Below are 18,629 nucleotides of genomic sequence, written 5' to 3'. Positions count from 1 at the left end.
GTCCTCGCTCGTTAGTGTGACGCACGCTTGAAATTAACTTGGTTCCAACACGTCTGGTGGACCAGGGAAAATGAAGTGCAATTTACTGAAGCAAAAAAAATTACATAAACTAAATACTTCGTTGATATAGAGAAGTAAAGAAAACGTGATTGGAAGTCGTCATTGTAAAGAAAAAAAATACTATGGTTAGTCACCAAATATATATGTGTGTGTGTAGAGAGAGAGAGAGAGCCATTGTAATAATACTGACAGTATCAATTTTCCAGACCAGCGAGTTTCTACTGAGAGACATACTGAGATCTTCCCTGTATTACCATGACTTGTGGCACATTTATTTATAGGTTATTCCTCCCCCATACTGCCACCATCCATGGCCCCTGTCTGTCGGAGCCAAAAACCATAAACCACAAAGCAAGAACAGCAGCACAGACTGAAGCAACAGGTCAAGGTCATGTCTGAACAAGAACTGAAGGTAGCGGAACCCAGCAGAAGAAACGAACTTTGAGAAGCGTTGGATGTGCCAGACCCAGGGTGTGGTGTGCTAGGGTTACTAAGGCCATGACTTTCTTTCCCTCTTTTGCTGAACATTGGGTAGCTATATTCCCTCAGCCCCTGACACGCCATTGGTTATTCCTATGCTCATATACCTTCTCGAGGGATCGCTGTTCTTGCAGGACACGACGAAGGTTTACAGAGGGTAAGGGTCACGTCTCTTATACTGGAGAATTTGCTCCTCCGCTCCCGCTGGTTCATGTTTCTCTGGTCGAAACACTAAAACTTTCCTCATCCACTAAACGTGTAGCAGGACCTGCTGGCGTGTAGCAGGACCTGCTGGCGTGTAGCACGACCTGCTGGCGTGTAGCACGACCTGCTGGCGTATAGCAGGATCTGCTGACAGTAGCAGGACCTGCTGACGTGTAGCACGACCTGCTGACGTGTAGCACCACCTGCTAGCGTTGCTACAGAAAACCCTGAAGTCCGCAAGTTACCTCGATATCAGTGCTGTCAGTGACCTGGCGTGATCCAGCCAGGTCAAAGCCTTCCAGGTCCAGCAGGCAGGTACTCTACAGGTCACCTGCACAGGTCACCAGACAGCTTATTCCCCCCCCCCCTGGTGTAGTGTGACTCCCAGAGTGCCCCATACATGATGGTAGCCTGTCACCTGCAGGGAGCCAGGTCATGTGCTAGGGATGACCTCCCCGCACGCACCTGAATACATAGAGCGCCATGTGACTCCGGTTTATTCCTCCTCCTTCGTCAGGAGCTCCGTGGAGCCTGGTCATCCACAACCTCCTTCAGTAGTAGGCCAGTGTGAGTCTGGCTCCGTGAGACTCGCCGTTGCCCATCTCCTGCAACAGTTTGATCCTTGAGAACTCTACTAACTCCATCTCCCTCACGACCTTACCACCCAAACATACACTCCGCCTCTGGCCACCATCCTCTCAACCATGGAGTCGCATCACCACCTACTTCATCACCTTGGAACCTCAGCAGGCCCTCCTCTCTCCTGTAGCAGCACCACGAGACCTCCTCGAATCTTCTGTAGCAGCACCACGAGACCATACAGTGGTTCACCTCTCTCAGTTAACCTTTGCTTCAGCACATCTGTGGAACCATCGCCACAGAACCCTTGCCTTATATCTCCTACGTGCACACCTGCCTAACCCCCACCACACCAACATCTGCCATACCTGCTTCACCCCACTACACCTCCTCCCCTGCCACGCCTGCTTCACCCCATGCACCTCCTCCCCTGCCACACCACTACCATCAGCCCGGCTACTGTGTAGTGATGAACGAAGTAATATTGTATTACCAGCCTCCCAGCCAGTCCTGGCTCAACTACCAGAGACACCAGCCCGGCTCTGGTCTGGCTGGACATGAACTGAAGCGATGATGATGTTAGCAACACCGTATCTTTGACAACTCATCTATGTCTGCCATAATGTTCGGCGGATCACTTCAGCCATTGTTCTCATCCTAAGCAGTCAGCATGTGATCCTCCAACCAAGGCTTGGACGCATAACTCTGGCTGCTGCTTCCCATAGCTTCTGTGGGGACCATACCCACGAAGGTTGACCGTTATGATGCCTCCTTCCTCCCTCGAGCAACGAAGTTGTGGTAATGCGTGACCAGAGGGGCTGGCGGGGGAGCAGGGAGCCATTCCACCTTCCCCCAATCATGAGTGCTTCCCCTCCACCTCCGAATACAACAGTTGACATATGTAAAAACTGAAATTCAAGGGGGAAGAATATCCAGTCCCCCGGCTCCTATCCCTCTAAACCGCCTTCTACGACACGCAGGAGATGTGTCGGTAATATTCTTTCTCCCATGTCTGCAGGGGTGTGGATTAGGGGGCTCTGGTTTCGGTGCATTGTGCATCCGGCTTGATAATGGAGGTGACCGGAAGAGGCCATTCTTCGCCTATTCCTGACGCTACCTCGTTAAAGCAGGAAACGGAAAACAAGAATAAAACGATAATAATAACAACAAAAGTATTACAGTGCTTTGTGTAAGAGGCTTGCATAGATGAAAGCATGTATATACTATACAATATAATATCAAATTTGAATATATTGCTCACTTCTAATTATGTATTTATATGGTAACCGAAATCCCTTTTTTTCTCACTGCAGGCATGATCCCCACTCCTTGAAAATAAAAGAAGAACATTGGCCATAGTTGGAGTATATTGTACCAGTCGGTAATTATACATAAAATATACATATATATTTTCAGTGTAGTAAACAAGTGACATGAATAACACCCTCTGAGATCAAATTCGAAGTATATAATCGATATTTTTGTAGGTCAATCATAACTTTCAGCATCCATATTATACAATATAATTGATATAATAAAATAAAAGTAATTTATGTTTTTAAAATAAAATGAATCATTCTTTTTTTGTTTTTTCTTTAATAACTGTGGTATCAATAGCGTGGTTGCGTGACCCGGATCTTAGGTCGAGTCTTCCCTCAGCTGAGCCGTACAATTTCTCAACTTGTCAACTAATAAGTCAACCATCGTCTCAATGAACCAATGGAAGGCTGGAAGAAGCGCATGAACGTCATCGAAGACGCAGAATAATTATTGTAGTGTGTGTGTGTCAGCCCAGCAACAGGAACTCTGACTTATGGTGTGGAGTCACAACAGGAGCAGCAGGTATCTTACTGTTGATCACTAGCTATGGTAGATGACACCCGTTACTGGGACGTTTATAACGGTACATGACATCCGTTACTGGGACGTTTGTAACGGTAGATGACACCTGTTACTGTCATTCTTATAATGGAAGATATCATCCGTTACTGTTACCCTTATGGAGGTAGATGACACCCGTTAGTCACTCTTACAACGGTGGATGTCACCCGTTATTGCCACTCTTGTTACGGTGTATGACACCCGTTACTGTCATTTATGATGGTATGTGACAGTTATATTGCTGACCTGACCTGACCTGGTAACACAGCAGTTTCTCAGGCATTTCCTTTGAGGATCTTAAGTACGTTGAACTCGGACATTACCATTGGAATTTTAATCATATTAAAAGTCCAGTTAACCACCCTGGGGATGCCAAAGGAGTTTATGCTTATGAATAATTGCTTTCTTGTATGTTTTAATAGAAATGTACTGTAATAATGTTTATATATTAAGTATTGGTAATATAGTTTCAGTACTCCCCCTGCGTAAAGTGAAGAATGTCTAAAATCACAAATCGCAGATAAGGTTTAAGGTATATGATATGGGATAAGTATGCCTCGAAATATGGTAATTATGGGAAAGGGGTGCCACAGAATATGATTAATAAGTTAAGGAAGCCTTCATTGAAAAAGATTGAAAAAATAGGGTAGAGAATGAAATAACAGTAGCAGAGCGTGACTTTGAGTGTCAAATTGAACGATATTTATTGAGGTGTGGTGGTGAGTGTTACATACATCAGGGAAACTGTGGTCTTAATTACTGTAAAAGTTACACTAGGAAAAATGAAGAAAATATATGAGAACTTCACCTAGGAGCTGAGATGTATCGTAGAGATGTACGAACATAAGAATAGTCTGCTTCTGAGCTGCATATTCTTTTGCTAGTTGTTTGTTGACATTCAAGAGCATTTGCAGACACCCATTCATGGGTGTAATTGGTTGCTATATTTTAACAAAATATCAAATATTAAGATAAATCTCAACTGCTAGGGAGGTTAGGTGAGTTTTTAATAGGTTCTGTTTTCTACAATTGCATTACTAACTTTCACTTCATGTAGCCCCACTTTTTCACAGTATACATTACCCTAACTACTATGAAATTATTTGATAAAGTTTAACTGTTATTGTATTTTCTAAACACTGATGGCACATAAAAAAAAACAATTGAATAGCTAACGCTAATAGTAATACAGAGCTAAACTATACTTTTACCCCTTTTTTTCGTTGTTATTGTTTAGAACTGCTGTACATCTCTGTTACTTTTGAATAACAATTTATTTTGTTCTTTAATGCTAGTGGAACATTTAGTTAGTAAGCTACGAATTGCAGACCATAACTTGGAGCATACTACATTGATGAACAATATAGATTAAGGCAGTAAGGTTTATGCATGTTGGGAAAAATTGTAGGGTTAATTTTGGTAATATAAAAGTAGTCAGGATACTTGTAAAGTATCAACAGACCTCATTACTATAAAGCTTCACCCAGGAGATGGAATGGTAATAGGGTTATACTGACATTATTTTCACTTTGTGTTTACATTCAGTTATTAGGCATTGCATGTCCATGGAGATACAAGTGGATTCCATCTTATGACTGTATTTGCAGGGCTTATACTTAACCGTTTGATGTCTCACAGTAAACAAGAATAAATTTTGGGATATTTCAATTTAACCATCGAAAATTTAAAAATATTTATATCCTAGGTAAGTGTAGGTGAAGGTTTCATAGGTTTTGTTGACTTTTAACAAATGTATTGCCTATTTTTCCTTTGGTAAGCCTCACAATTTTCAGTATGTATTACTGTTGCCATGTCTGACTTTATTCAGTAAAATTTAATGCTAAAATTCATACACCACAGGTATTTCTATAATCAAAACCTAACCACAGAGCACCTGATATATAAGTAGTGATTTCCCGAAGCTAGTTTTGATGCAGAACTAAAATTACTTTTACCTCATTATGTTTGGTTTTGGTGATTAGGTTGGTAGGTTACCTTTTAGCTTAGGTTAAATCTTATGTTTAAACCTTGGTTAGCAGTAACCTAGAACTCAGGACCTAACCCAATACTATACTTAATGATCGAGATAGGTCTATAACCTAACCTTGGACCTAATGGAGGAATTTAACTAAAAGACCTAACTTGGGACTCGCCCCAAAATCTGACCTCTGTGCTCTGTGAGATCTTGGTTGAACTCAGCTTTACCAGTTCCAGAGCCTGGCAGAATATGGGACTGATACTAGTTGTGGGGAGACTCTTTAAAAAAGGTGATAATGTTCTGGTAGTCTTATTAAAGAGTATCATTAGTGTCTCCAGAACAGGCACCAGTCCCTGATTTCTCCAGGTTTCGGAATCAGTAGAGCCAGGTTAGTGTGAGGTCTAGGAGGAAAAACTTTTCATTACGATATATTGCTAACCTCAATTTGCTTGGGTATGGAATATTTTGGTCTCTTCCTCTTTTTGAGAATTGATTTTAGAGATAAACAATTTATAACACACAAGAAGGAGCAAGTGTTACAAAATTCTTTTTTCCTTCCTCTTGATTGACCCTCTCAAGTTGATGAGACTTTATAGTTTTTTATGTTTTTATAAAAATTATCTGTGTTTACAGTATTTTTTTACATTTTCTTGTAGCTGCGTTCCCTTATTACAAGACGATGTTAAATTCACCAAACATGATTCTGCGAGTTTTTGCAAATCTATTGTTATTACTTTTAAAAGTGATTATTAAAGAATTTATGAAATTTACAAATACATGTATTTCCATGACATTTACAGTAAAAATGAGTAGCAGCAAACAACGCCCTAGCATCCTTGACAAGTCCCTAAGTCGAGGCAAGACTGAGGTGAGCCTAACGGCATATGCTTTGCTCTTCTCTGAGATGGTGCAGTACTCCCATAACCGTGTGACTAGTGTCAACGAGTTACATAACAAGTAAGTTTAGAAAAAAGAGCACGTGTATTGGTGTTTTGCTACTCTTCTGTCTTCACATCTTCTATCTCATTTCTCTTTTGATGTGCCCATTAGTATAAAAGAGTTCTTGTTGGATCATAATTAAGGACTTACATTGTTCTTTTACATTGTTCTTTTGATGTGTCCATAAGTACAAAAGAGTTCTTGTTGGATCATAATCAAGGACCTGCATTGTTCTTTTAAATTTTTGATATTAGATGAGCCTTAAATGCCTGTGAAAGCACTTTTAATGTGTAGACCCTCCTAGTCAGTCAGTCTTTGCCTATCCACTCCTTATGTCTTCAGCACATTTGCGTCATATCTCTCCTACAGGCTACATTTTCTGTCTCACCTCTCTTATAATGTCATTCCTTGCATGATCAAAGTATACCATACCACATATATAGCCCCCAGATATTTCATTTCCAACACTTCTACCCTTTTCTGTTCTTGTGCATGCAATCTCAGCTCTCTCATACAATTTACCAATTTTACTTTACAGACTTGTACAGTTCATCTGTAATTTGAGCATTAACTACTGTTCCCTTTGCCTTTATATATGATGCCATACAGGCATTTTTTTCAGTCCATAGGCACCTCACCTGGAGCCATACTGACATTGAAAATCCTGAATAACCAGTTAACAACACTTTTACCCTCTTTCTTAAGAAGTTCAACTACATTCCCATCTAATATAGCTGCTATGCCACATTTCATCATATGCAAAGCTTTGACTACTTCTTGTTTCACTAAACAATTTGGAAACAATTCACTCTGGATACCTCCATGTCCCAGACACCTTGCATTTGCCACCATATCATCCGTCACATTTATCATACCTTGAAAATACTCTCTCTAACTCTTCTTTACCTTTTCTTTGCCTTGTTCCTCTTCCCCATTTACTCCCATTACTGATGCTACTATTTGTTCTCTTGTCCTTACATTAAACTCATCCTTCCTAACATTTTCTTATTCTCCCTGAAGTTTGCAAGTACTCTCTCAACTCATGTCATTTGTCCTCTTTATGTTTCTCCACTGTCTTGGCCTCTTGCTGCTTTCTTCTGTACATTTCAGAACTATTCACATTCATTTCTTGCAGGAATCACATATACATCTCTCTCTGTCTCTCTTTCTTTCTCCACTTGCAGCTTAACTTCCTCATCCCACCACTTACCACTCTTCCTTATATACTATCATCTCGCCTTCCTCATGCCACACACTTCATTTGCACACATAAGCAGTGCTTCCCTAAATATGTTCCATTCTTCTCTCATGCTTATGTAAGTAATGCTGCTTTGAGTATTTTCCATTCCTTGCCCACTCCCCTTATTATGCTTACTCTTATCTTTTGTTATTCTTCACCCAACATTTTTTTCAAGCTTACTTTGTTTTCCTACCCATGATTTTTCTACTTTTCCTAAAGCCACAACAAACTGTCACACTCAGCCACACTAAGAAGTTATCAGACATCCCTACAGTTCCTCCTTTTCAGCATTTTTACATCCAAGTTTCTCTTTCATACAACTATCAGTTATAGCATATTCTGATAATTCCCATGGACCCTAAAAGTTTAGGTGCAAAGGGGCTGTTGACTTATTATGAAAATCGTTTTATATTTCATATAGAGATATCTGGCAATTGTAATATAGTATGTCATGCATTGAGAGGACTAATCATATGTTTGGTAAATAAAGTGATAAGGCATCATAACCATCAGTTTGTGTTTAGCAGTCATGAGGCTCGTGTCTGTTGTGTTTGTCTCCATGTGTCGGGTATTTTTTCTCTGTATAATTTAACTCTTGTGCCATCATATTATGCCCAGAAGAGTTACTACAAAGGAGGGCATTGCAGCAGTGATAGCTTTATACAAACCAGTGATTGATTTGAAATAGATTACAGAACAAACAGTTGTCTGCCAGTGAAGTATCCAAAGGTTGGTGAAATGATTTATGGAATGAGGGGAGCCTGTTTTACCAGCTCCTCTTCCTAAGTCTGAAAAGCAAAATTAACATTTCCTAGGACGTTTAAGGTGATTGCAAGACAAATTAAAGCCTGCCCATCCCTAACAGCAAGTGAAATCAAGCTGAAGAACCCTAACTTGCTCAAACATATCTCGCTAAGGAGTGTTCAGGAGTTATTTCATAATGACTAGGCGTTTCATAGTTTTCATTCCCAAGGTAAACTTCTATTGACTGCCACTTATATGGATAGAGATGTGAAATTGTGCAGGAACTATTGTGTTTAGGATCAGGAAACATGGGGAACCATGTTGTGGGGTGACAAGTCAACGTTTCCTGTGACTGAAAACGTCAGAGGGAGGGTGTGCATTCCACCTAACTTAGACCTGCACTTGTCACAGTGCACAGAAAAATCTGTAAAACGCCCTCCTCCCCTTATTGTTTGGGGCTGTTTCAGCTGTTGTGGTGATGATTAGAAAATCTTGAACAAGAATGTGAAAGTGAACCATGTAGTATACTTGAATTTATTTGCAGACCATTTACATGAATCACTGCAAAGGCAAAAATATTTATGCAGGATGGAGCTCCTTGCCACACTCCTGGCTTTGTTACACAGTGGCTGAATGATAGAGGTGAATTATTTCAAGGACAGGCCAGGAAACAGCCCTATCCTAAACCTAACTAAAACCTGTGGTCCATCGAGAAGTAACAGCTACAGGATATGGACATGTCTTCTGTATCAAAGCTTTGGCTGTGGTAAGCAGCTGTGGAGTAGTTTTCCCAGAGCTACTCAATAATCATGAGATGGAGTTCCTGTCAGGCGACAGGACTGCTTCAAGAGGAAGGGGAGTGTAACAAAGTATTAATTATGTTAAGCGTTAATTACGTTTTTTATGCCACTTAACCATAAAAAAGTTTTTTTTCAGCTGTTGACGTAACTTTTGGTGCTGGCTATATGTATGTCTCTTTCTTTAAATTTGGTATCCTCAATCACACAACTCCACAAGCGGCTCATTGTTTTCATTCACGGTGGGTATCACATGCCCCCTAACTACACCCTGAACTACCACATCACCCAGTTGCATTCAGCTCGCCCACCTCTAATACTAACAGAGAACATAAATTCAAGAATGGAAATTAACCCTTGAATTTCTCCACTCATATTCATGCATATGCCTTGACAACCATCCCACCTGTTTATATGTGGATGACGATTTCCTGCCACAAAATCCAGGGTAATTTCTGGGTTAGCATAATGGGGAAGGGGGGAGGGGCCTTCACAGAACATCAAGCTTACTTACCCTTCAGGCATGAGAGGGAGGCATCTGCAGTTATATAAAGATTTTTTCCTTACTCAGAATTTCCGTTTCTGTTGATGGAAACATAGGGGCAGAGGTGAGTAACAGAATGATAGAAGAGGCTAAGGTCCTGAGTGCACAGTGTAAAGGTAAAGACGGGTATGTTTGGGGGGCATAGTAGTCCTGACAGTGCTGTTCTGATGTGAATGTAGGGCACTGGATACAAAGTAAAGGAAGTGGATGATATTTTGAAAGTGAAATGCCTGAGGATGATATGTGGTGTGACATGTATTGATCATTTAATGAATTTGATTAATCTTGCAATGAATGTCATTGTCAGGGAGTGGTGTTGTAATAATTGCAGTCTGATTGAGAGGGCTTACCAGAGTGTGCTGAATAGGTTCAAACATATGAAGAGGATGAGTGGAGAAAGATTGATAACTAGGATATTAGTTTAAGAGTGGTGGGAGCATAGGGTAAGGTAGGTGTATAAGGAGAGACGTATAAGGAGAGAAAAGGATAAGGTTATGGAGGCCTAAACTTTCAAGAAGATGAGGGGTTTACATTGTTTAGAATGAACTGTATGGATGCATTACATGGGAAGATGGGCAACATGCTGTAAGTGGGCTGGACCAGGTAGATGAGATGGTGAAGTTAAACCATGGGGTGGTCTGTGGGGATTAGTTATAAATGATGGGCTCTGGGTCTAGTGCATTGTACTTGGAAGTGTACAAGGGAGGTCATTGTTCATTTGTTTCTGATGGTACTTCTCTCAGGTGGGAAAGGTACTTAGGTTTTATATGAAAAAATATATATATGGTATCTAGAATATCTTTATAAATGGTAATGATGAAGTTTATATACACTGTATAGATCATACTGATGATAAGGTAAAAATAAATGAGAATAACATCAGCACAAAAGATGGAAAAACTAATGGCAAAACGAGTATTTTCTCTGATCATCAGTATGGCTTCTATAAGGCAGGATCCACTGATGATATTCTTTCCTATCTTAATGATTACTGGTCATCATCCCTGAAAGATTTTAGGGAATCCTTTGTAGTTGCCCATGACATATCCCCTCTTTTGCCTTCCTTCCCTCTCTTTGTTCCTCTATATCAAGCTCCCTCTTTGGCCAATCTATCTCCATGTTTATTGGTGGATCAGCCTCCCCCTCTTTTCTCCTTCAACAGCAGTGTCCCTCAATGTTCTGTCATGTCTCCTACAATTTTTCTCCTTTTTATCAGTAATTTTCTTTCTTCCACAAATAACCAAATGCATTCATACATTGATGACTAGCATTGGCATCCTTCCAAATCCTTCAATTCTGTTCCTTCTTCTCTCATTTGATGTGCTTCTTGTCTTTACACAACTTTCTCAGTTAACTAAGACTTGGACAGAATATCTCAGTGGGGTAGACAAAATCTGGTTAAGTTTAATGCCTCTAAGACCTTCTCTCGAAAATTCCTCACAGCTTTTTTTTTTATCTACATTGACATTTCTGTAATTCCACCTTGTGATTTAATGAACATGTTTTTTATAACTATAACATCCTCTCTTTCTTGGAAACCCAACATTCAGAAATAGCTAAACTGGGAGTCTTGTATAGGTGTTGAAATTTCTTCTCTTCTGAACAGTTGCTCCATTTATGCAAAGGATTGATGCATCCTTGTATGGAGTACTGCTGTCACATCTGGGGGGATTCTAGCTCTGCATTCTTACTTGAAAGCAGTTCAGCTTGTAAACTCTCCCAGGCTAACTTCTAAACTTGACCCATTTACCCTACACCACATGTTGGTTCACTTTCCATCTTCTATAGGTATTATTTTGGTTTTTGCTTCTGAGAGCTGGCTGCTTGTGTGCCTCCACTACTAGCTAGACCATGCAGTATTTAGCAAGCTGCAACATCACATGATTACCGTGTAGCATTCAGCAACTCAAGTGTGGGCCATTTTGATAAATTTCTTTCTTTTCACCTTGAAGCTTGGGAGCTCTACCCTCTCATGTCTTTCCCAATTACTATGACTTGGCGCATTTGAAATACAGGTTTTTCACTCCCTCCAAAATTCATGAATACTTTTCCTTGCCTCTTCTTTTTTCTTTTCATTAACCTCTCTGTATTTCTATAATGGCCTATCCTTAATGTGGACTTTAGTCCGTGACTGGAGCATCCTACAGAAGAAGAAATATATGGTGGTAACACCACTGTTATTTATTATATTGATGCTATTACAGCATGTCTGTGGATTTTGCATGGCTGTTTTGCTTTTGAATATGTTTATTTCTCTTTCTATAAGGAGAGATATGTTTCTGGTACAGCTTGGAAAATAGCAGGCTACAAGCATGGAGAGAAAATTGGTTGGATGATTAAAAGGTTGAAAATCTAAAAGGAAGAGTGTTCTTTATTTATAGTACTATATGTAAAGAAGTCTTGATTTACAGAAATAAAGTTCTGTCATAAAACTTGAGTCCTTATTTTAAACTTGCTTCTATTTTTATAGGTTAATGGAAAATTACACTAGTTTTTCCAATTTGAAAAGCCCAGTTCCATTTTTCAAATAGTAAAAAAAGGACTCTGGAGTGTATATATATAATGTGATTTACATTATCATGATTTGGACTTTTTGTATTATGCCATTGTGCATTTTATTGTCTTCTTTTTGTATTAGACTGACTTTTTGTTAACATTAAAGTTAACATAATAGATGTACAGATGAATATGATATGATGTGCATTATAACTGTTTATACTTATATATGATACTTTTGATTGCCAGATTATCAGAGTTGGGTCAACGTGTAGGGATCAGGATGGTAGAACTCCTTTTTGTAAGGGAGCGCAACTATAAACGGGAAACAAAGCTTCTCAACATTCTTCTGTTTGTGAAAGGAACACTGTGGAAGGTAAAGTATATAATGAAGCCTATCTGTTTATCTATCTATATCTTTGATGCCCATTCCCTTTAGGAACTCCCTCAAGAGGGTGGCCATGGCAAAGAGTGTGCATAACTTTTGAACTCCAGTGCTGCTTCATAGCCTTTATTGCTTTGCCCTTAACAGGTGACTATCAGAGGGTAACTTTAGCATAGAGCTTTCAGTTACTCCTACTTAATGTTCCTACCAGCTACTTTTACCTTATGTTCCTGCTTGATATTCCAACATACTGTCGCTACCTAATGCTCCTACCTTATTTTCTTGCCTATTACTTCTACCTAATGTTTTTACTAGTGCTCTTGTTTAACATTCCTACCCACTTCTTCTGCCCATTGCTCCTACCATTTTGCCAAAAGGCAGGGCTAGCACATAGTACTCAGTGAAGGAAATATAGAGTTATGAAGAATGAGTTATGCGAGTTCAGTGTTGTCAGGTGTTATTTGTGACAAGGAGAGATTGTATGTTTGTGGATAGAATGCCAGCAGTCCATATGTAGGTCAGGCAGAAAGAAAAGACAGCTATGTGGGTCAAAGGAGTGCAACTTTCACCTGTCTTTGAGGGAGAGAAGCAACCCAGAGGAAAAGTCCACTGGCCCCATTAGTTTTGTATGAAGTCTGTTTACCTCAATATTCTTCACAGATCCTGTGGTTGATCTTCGCAGCTCTCTCCTGATTTTTAGGTCCAGTGATTGTAACATAGGTCTTTATTATGATTCAATGTCCAGGTTTATGAACCTTCTTCAATCCACTCAAAGAAATTGCATTAAGATCTTGATGCAGCAAAATTCAGTTTCTAAACCTGGCATTTTCATATTCTGCCTCCTTTTTTTTTTTCATAAATTTTGGTGGTAAACTTGAATATTCTTTCCCTTGGGTTGCTGCATGCACTTTTCTGCATTATTTACATGTTTAAGACAAGACCTTAAATATGAGAAAGGAATGTCTCTCCTTGTTTCTTTCTTTACATTAAGCAGGAGAGTTTTTATCACGTTTTTTTTTACATACATATTGGTCATTGTGGATACAACACCATAGTAGTATTTGTTGGAAATTGGTAAAGTAGAAGTATTACTAAAGCATAATAATGCAGGCTAGATAGGCTAAGGCAGTTCTGAAAGATGGAGGTAAAGATGCTTATTTTGACTTTTGAGAAATATTAAAACATATTTTGTGGCAGGTTGAGGCATTATAATACTACATTGTAATTGGTTTAGTTACTTTCACATGCTGTGTCACTGTTAAGTTGTTATTTGTGTTATGAAACACATCTTAAATATTACACAAAGTATATGCGGTATGAAATGACACTAACAATGAATAAACTATAGTGGTAAAATGTGACATCACATCATCGTACTAGTACAGCTGGTGGTGTTACTGGACTAAGCCTACATGAGGTTACAGTGTGAGTGAGAGTTCACCTCTGGCAAGGGTTTGGGTAACACCAGGACTCTTTCGTAGTAAGAGGTCCTGGGGTAATTATAGATGAATGAATAAAGTAAGTGCAATTGGTCTGTGATAAGATTATACCACTTTTCCCTAACATTTCTCACACATAACCCAAACATTCCCTTATCATGTTTATACACATGATACTTTCATTTGTATAGTGGGAAAAGTATTTTTACTTAACTGAAAAGTACTGCATAGAAAGTTTCGGTTAAGAATAATACGAGTAATTGGAATGCAAGGTTAATGTTAAGCAGTAGCCCACTATAGTTAAGGCTTTTGTTTTCACTTGTGGAAAGGTGTTGAGATCCTAAAGTGTAATTGGCAAAATTACTTTTGATCTCTATTTTTTAGGTACCTGCTGTCTAAGTATGGATCTTGTTGTCATGCAGTCTCAAAAATGGGATAATTCAAATGAATTTTGTTCCTAACCATTTTATGCATGATAGATTAAAGCATGATACAGAAATGTGTAACTGGGTGATTCTCGACTCTTATGGTAACAGTAAAAGAGATATGTCAAGTGCACTAATTGTCCTTGTTTTGTGAACATTTTAGATTGAGATGGCTCTTCTGTGTGTGATTTCATACCTTTGTGTCTCAATACTGAACTTCTTTTCAGTCGCTGTTTGGTAAAGAGGCTGATAAGCTGGACCGAGCAACAGATGACGAGCGTATTTACTACCTGATTGAGAAGGAGCCACTGGTCAACCGTTTCATTTCTGTGCCTCGTGACAAGAGTTCCATCAATTGTGCTGCTTTCATAGCTGGCATCATTGAGTCTGTCCTCAATGCTACAGGATTTGTAAGAATTGCTTAGAGGAATTACACATATTTTTTATTTGTTTGTGTAAAGCAGGGAGGGAATTTTGCACTTGCAGGATCCCATCTTTCAATTCTTTTTTTTTATAGACCTACAACTTAGTGTCTGTATAGTTTGCATTTACAGTTTTATTGTTTATCTCATTCTAATCTTCTCAAACATTATATATAACATGTTTCTTACTTTGACAGCTCTAGAACTTTTTTCTGTGGTATGATCAACTTCTTTTCATATTGGATGCTCAGAACTTAGTATCAGTCAGTCACTTCCAAAACAGCATGCTATTATTCTATAGATTTTGATTGATATATCCTCCCTTTATAGATTTCAAACAACTGTTCACTCTGAACATTTTCAGTTTTATGTAGGATCTTTAAGCTTGTTTTCATGTCTCCTGTCCTCCTTTGCCATTGTAGGCAAATTCAAGCATAGCTTTTAACCTGTCCCTGTAATCTAGCTCCCTTAAATGCCATCTTTATAGCTATTTATTGGACCTTCTCAAGTAGATCTCAATGTTTCATCGAGATATCCTGTGTTAGCGAGATAGCACAAGGAAACAGACATAAGAATGGCCCAACCCCCCTACATCCACATGTAAATACATAAATGCCCACACATGCACATATACATATCTCTACATTTCAACATGTACATACATATACATACATAGACATATATACACTTTTTCTTTCATACTATTCGCCATTTCCCACATTAGCAAGGTAGCATTAAGAACAGAGGACTGGGCCTTTGAGGGAATATCCTCACCTGGCTCCCTTGTCTGTTCCTTCTTTAAAAAAAAAAAAAGTGCTAGGACAAGACACCAAAGGCCACATTCATTCACACTCAGTCTCTAGCTGTCATGTGTAATGCACCGAAACCACAGCTCCCTTTCCACATCCAGGCCCCACAAAACTTTCCATGGTTTACTCCAGACGCTTCACATGCCCTGGTTCAGTCCATTGACAGCACATCGACCCCTGGTATACAACATCAATCCAATTCACTCTATTCCTTGCACGCCTTTCACCCTCCTGTATGTTTAGGCCTCAATTGCTCAAAATCTTTTTCATTCCATCCTTCTGCCTCCAATTTGGTCTCCCACTTCACATTCCCTCCACCTCTGACACATATATCTTCTTTGTCAATCTTTCCTCACTCATTCTCTCCATGTGTCCAAACCATTTCAATACACCCTCTTCTGTTCTCTCAACCACACTCTTTTTATTTTGTTTAGATCTTATATATGATATAAATATTTTACTGAACACTAATGTACTTAATTGTACATTTGATATTAACAAAGTGATATTAGCAATTTTGATAAGATTCAAAATAAAAGGCAGAATTGTAATGACAGTAAGAAAAGTTAGATAAATAAGGAATTTGCAGACCAGTGAAAGTGAAATCAAATGACAGTTCATACACTTTTATTTTCAATTTTTATTGTTACTTGGTAGGGGACTTTCATATTCAGCTTTTGCTGTCCGTAGAGTTTATAGAACTTCTTTTTTCTTCTTTCACAAGAAATTTGGAATGACTGCAAAAAGTTGGAAATTACCATCAAATGAATATACTTTATTTTTCATGACATTTGATTATGAAGTGATATTCAATGTCAAAGACTTTTACTCCTTGCTTTCTCCACTCTCCTTAGTTCCGTTTGAATTTGGAATGAGTTAGGGCCATTGACGTGACGTATTTATAGCATAGGATTCATGATATGGCAACAGGGATAGTAACAAACAATGGATAGCATATGATGATCTTGTTGTAAGAGGCAGATGTTGGGTAAACCACAGTACATACCATTGGGATTATGGATGACAGTTATATAACCTGAGAGAGAGCTCTGCCCTCGTTTCCCTTGAAGGAAGAAATGGCTTTTTGTGTATTCAGAAATTATTTCATGGGATTAAGAGCATGGAAGTAGGATAGTTTGCAGTATTATTACTACTGTATAAAGATGTCAGGAAAGCATAATAACCATTGAAAGATGTAGGGAAAGCATAATAACCATTGTATTTCATATAGACATCCAAAAGTATGTATGATGTAGGTATAAGAAATGTTTCTAATAAGAAAGGATATGAAGGGTTGCATTTGTTTTATAAGATTTAGTGAAAGAATTGGATGGGGTAGTGTTATGCTGCAGATAACATCATATTAGTTTGTATAAGAAAGGCAACAGAATATGTGATTCTGTTTAATTTGGAAGTATATGTAGAGCACATAGGTTACTACACTTAGTATTAATCTTGAAATAATATATGAATTAAGCTAACCAGATTTTTTCTCACGAGACGCATTCTTTCCAGCCAGCAAAGGTGACAGCTCTTTGGCACAAAGGAACAACATTCATGATCAAGTTCGATGATGGTGTATTGACCCGTGACAAGCAGCTAGAAGGACGGTGATTTTGTAAACGAGGTGACAATGGTTACAGTGGTAGAATTACTCTTGTAGTATTGGGAGAGCAGGGAAGGACATTGTTCTTCCATCTAGAAATGTATTGTCAGTGTTTCTGACATGTAAAGCTGATGAGCAATAAGTGATGTTAAAAATTGCCACAGCTGTTTTGGTCATATAAAACTGAATTGTTACCTGAGGTAGCAGCAGATGATTTTGATCATCTTTGGAAAAACTGCTGTTCACGTTCATGTTGCAGCACTGTTTTTGGTGTATTGCGTATTTTCATAATCCACTCAAACTTCCAGATTTTGCTGTTTTACAAGGAGGGTATATGTTCATACTTCCTCTTCTGTCTCTCTATGTTCCTTTATTTTCCATACTCCTTGATATTATTTTAAGGGAATTACTTTTTGTTTCACTTTCATATTGATTAGTGGAGGCACATGGCAATTGCCTCACTTGTGATTGTCACCTCAGCATGCAGAAAGGATATATTTTGACCATTCTTGTTAGGCCATCAGCTCTTGAAGGTCTGAAGATATTTGATATATCTGAGGTAGATTTTTATGGACCACCCTGCCTCAAACATGCACTATACACAGTGTGGATAGGTATTGATGTAGTATGATATAGATAAAGACAAATTGTAATATAACTACATTTGCTCATTCTAAGCTGTAGAAGAGAAAATGGTAGTAGAAAAAAGAAAATATTCATGTTTTCTTGTTCTTAATATTTTTCATGTTACAAATTTTGTATGAGGTTGTTGAAAGCGAAAGAAATCAGCATATGACTGAAAAAAATATCAAATAGCATGGAGAACTGAACATACAGTCTAAGCTGTCAAGTAGCATGGAGAACTGAACCTACAGTCTAAGCTGTCAAGTAGCATGGGGAACTGAACCTACAATCTAAGCTGTCAAGTAGCATGGAGAACTGAACCTACACTCTAAATTGTCAAGTGGCTGGGAAAATCTACAGGCTACACTGCCGATGTTTTCTGTATCATAATCTAAGGTGAGATATGTTGCCTTGTAACAAGTTTTCCTCATTATTAGAATAGTTTGAATTATTTAGTGGATGTTAAAGTTTAATAAATACATTTTTACTGTTTTCTTATATTATCCATAATCTGCAGAATTCTTAATGAGTGCACTTTAGGTTTTACTTTTTGAACATGTAAATGTGAGTTCATTCAGTAGCTCCAGTGCTATGTACTTGGTGGTACTGCTTGCTTCTTTCTACCTACATATGTAAATCATCTCAATGACAGGGGTAGGTGGGCAGCAAGGGGATGGATTGTCCATGTGCAGTAATAGACTGAAAGTCAGAGACCCAGATATGCAAAATCAATCTTATGTAGATTGAGTTATCAATGTTAGTAATAGTGACAATTTTGTATTCATTTTTGGACATTTTGTAGAGATTAGGGGCACTTATGCTTCTCTGGATTATATGGAGAGTAATGCTTAGAAAAAGTAGGTAAATTTAATATTGCACTAAATGACAATCTCCTGTTGCCTTTCAGATTTTTTAGTCACAAGTTTGGTTGTTAAAGCTCTCTTAGGCATCAGAATTGTACATTTGCTGTGAATATT

At 38.6% G+C, this 18,629-nt stretch overlaps 1 protein-coding gene across 1 annotated transcript; it reads left to right on the top strand.

The window, feature by feature from the left end:
- Nucleotides 1–2,956: 2,956 nt before the first annotated feature.
- Nucleotides 2,957–18,140, top strand: Trs31 (trafficking protein particle complex subunit 31). The gene is made up of 5 exons (XM_071663746.1): nucleotides 2,957–3,165; nucleotides 5,983–6,139; nucleotides 12,192–12,318; nucleotides 14,419–14,601; nucleotides 16,938–18,140. The coding sequence occupies exons 2-5, from the start codon at nucleotides 5,988–5,990 to the stop codon at nucleotides 17,034–17,036; spliced, it is 561 nt and encodes a 186-aa protein (XP_071519847.1). The 5' UTR covers nucleotides 2,957–3,165; nucleotides 5,983–5,987; the 3' UTR covers nucleotides 17,037–18,140.
- Nucleotides 18,141–18,629: the final 489 nt, after the last annotated feature.

Source organism: Panulirus ornatus, chromosome 7, assembly GCF_036320965.1.
Source record: "Panulirus ornatus isolate Po-2019 chromosome 7, ASM3632096v1, whole genome shotgun sequence".
NCBI lineage: Eukaryota > Metazoa > Arthropoda > Malacostraca > Decapoda > Palinuridae > Panulirus > Panulirus ornatus.
The sequence above is the reverse complement of the archived record's forward strand: the minus strand, read 5'-3'. Positions and strand labels throughout refer to the sequence as shown.

Bases quoted from the DNA above. Each gene is read 5' to 3' on its own strand.
- Trs31 (XM_071663746.1), top strand. From the start codon at position 5,988: ATGAGTAGCAGCAAACAACGCCCTAGCATCCTTGACAAGTCCCTAAGT. The intron at 6,140-12,191 runs GTAAGTTTAGAA...TTTGATTGCCAG, and splicing joins GTCAACGAGTTACATAACAA to ATTATCAGAGTTGGGTCAAC. The intron at 14,602-16,937 runs GTAAGAATTGCT...CATTCTTTCCAG, and splicing joins TCCTCAATGCTACAGGATTT to CCAGCAAAGGTGACAGCTCT.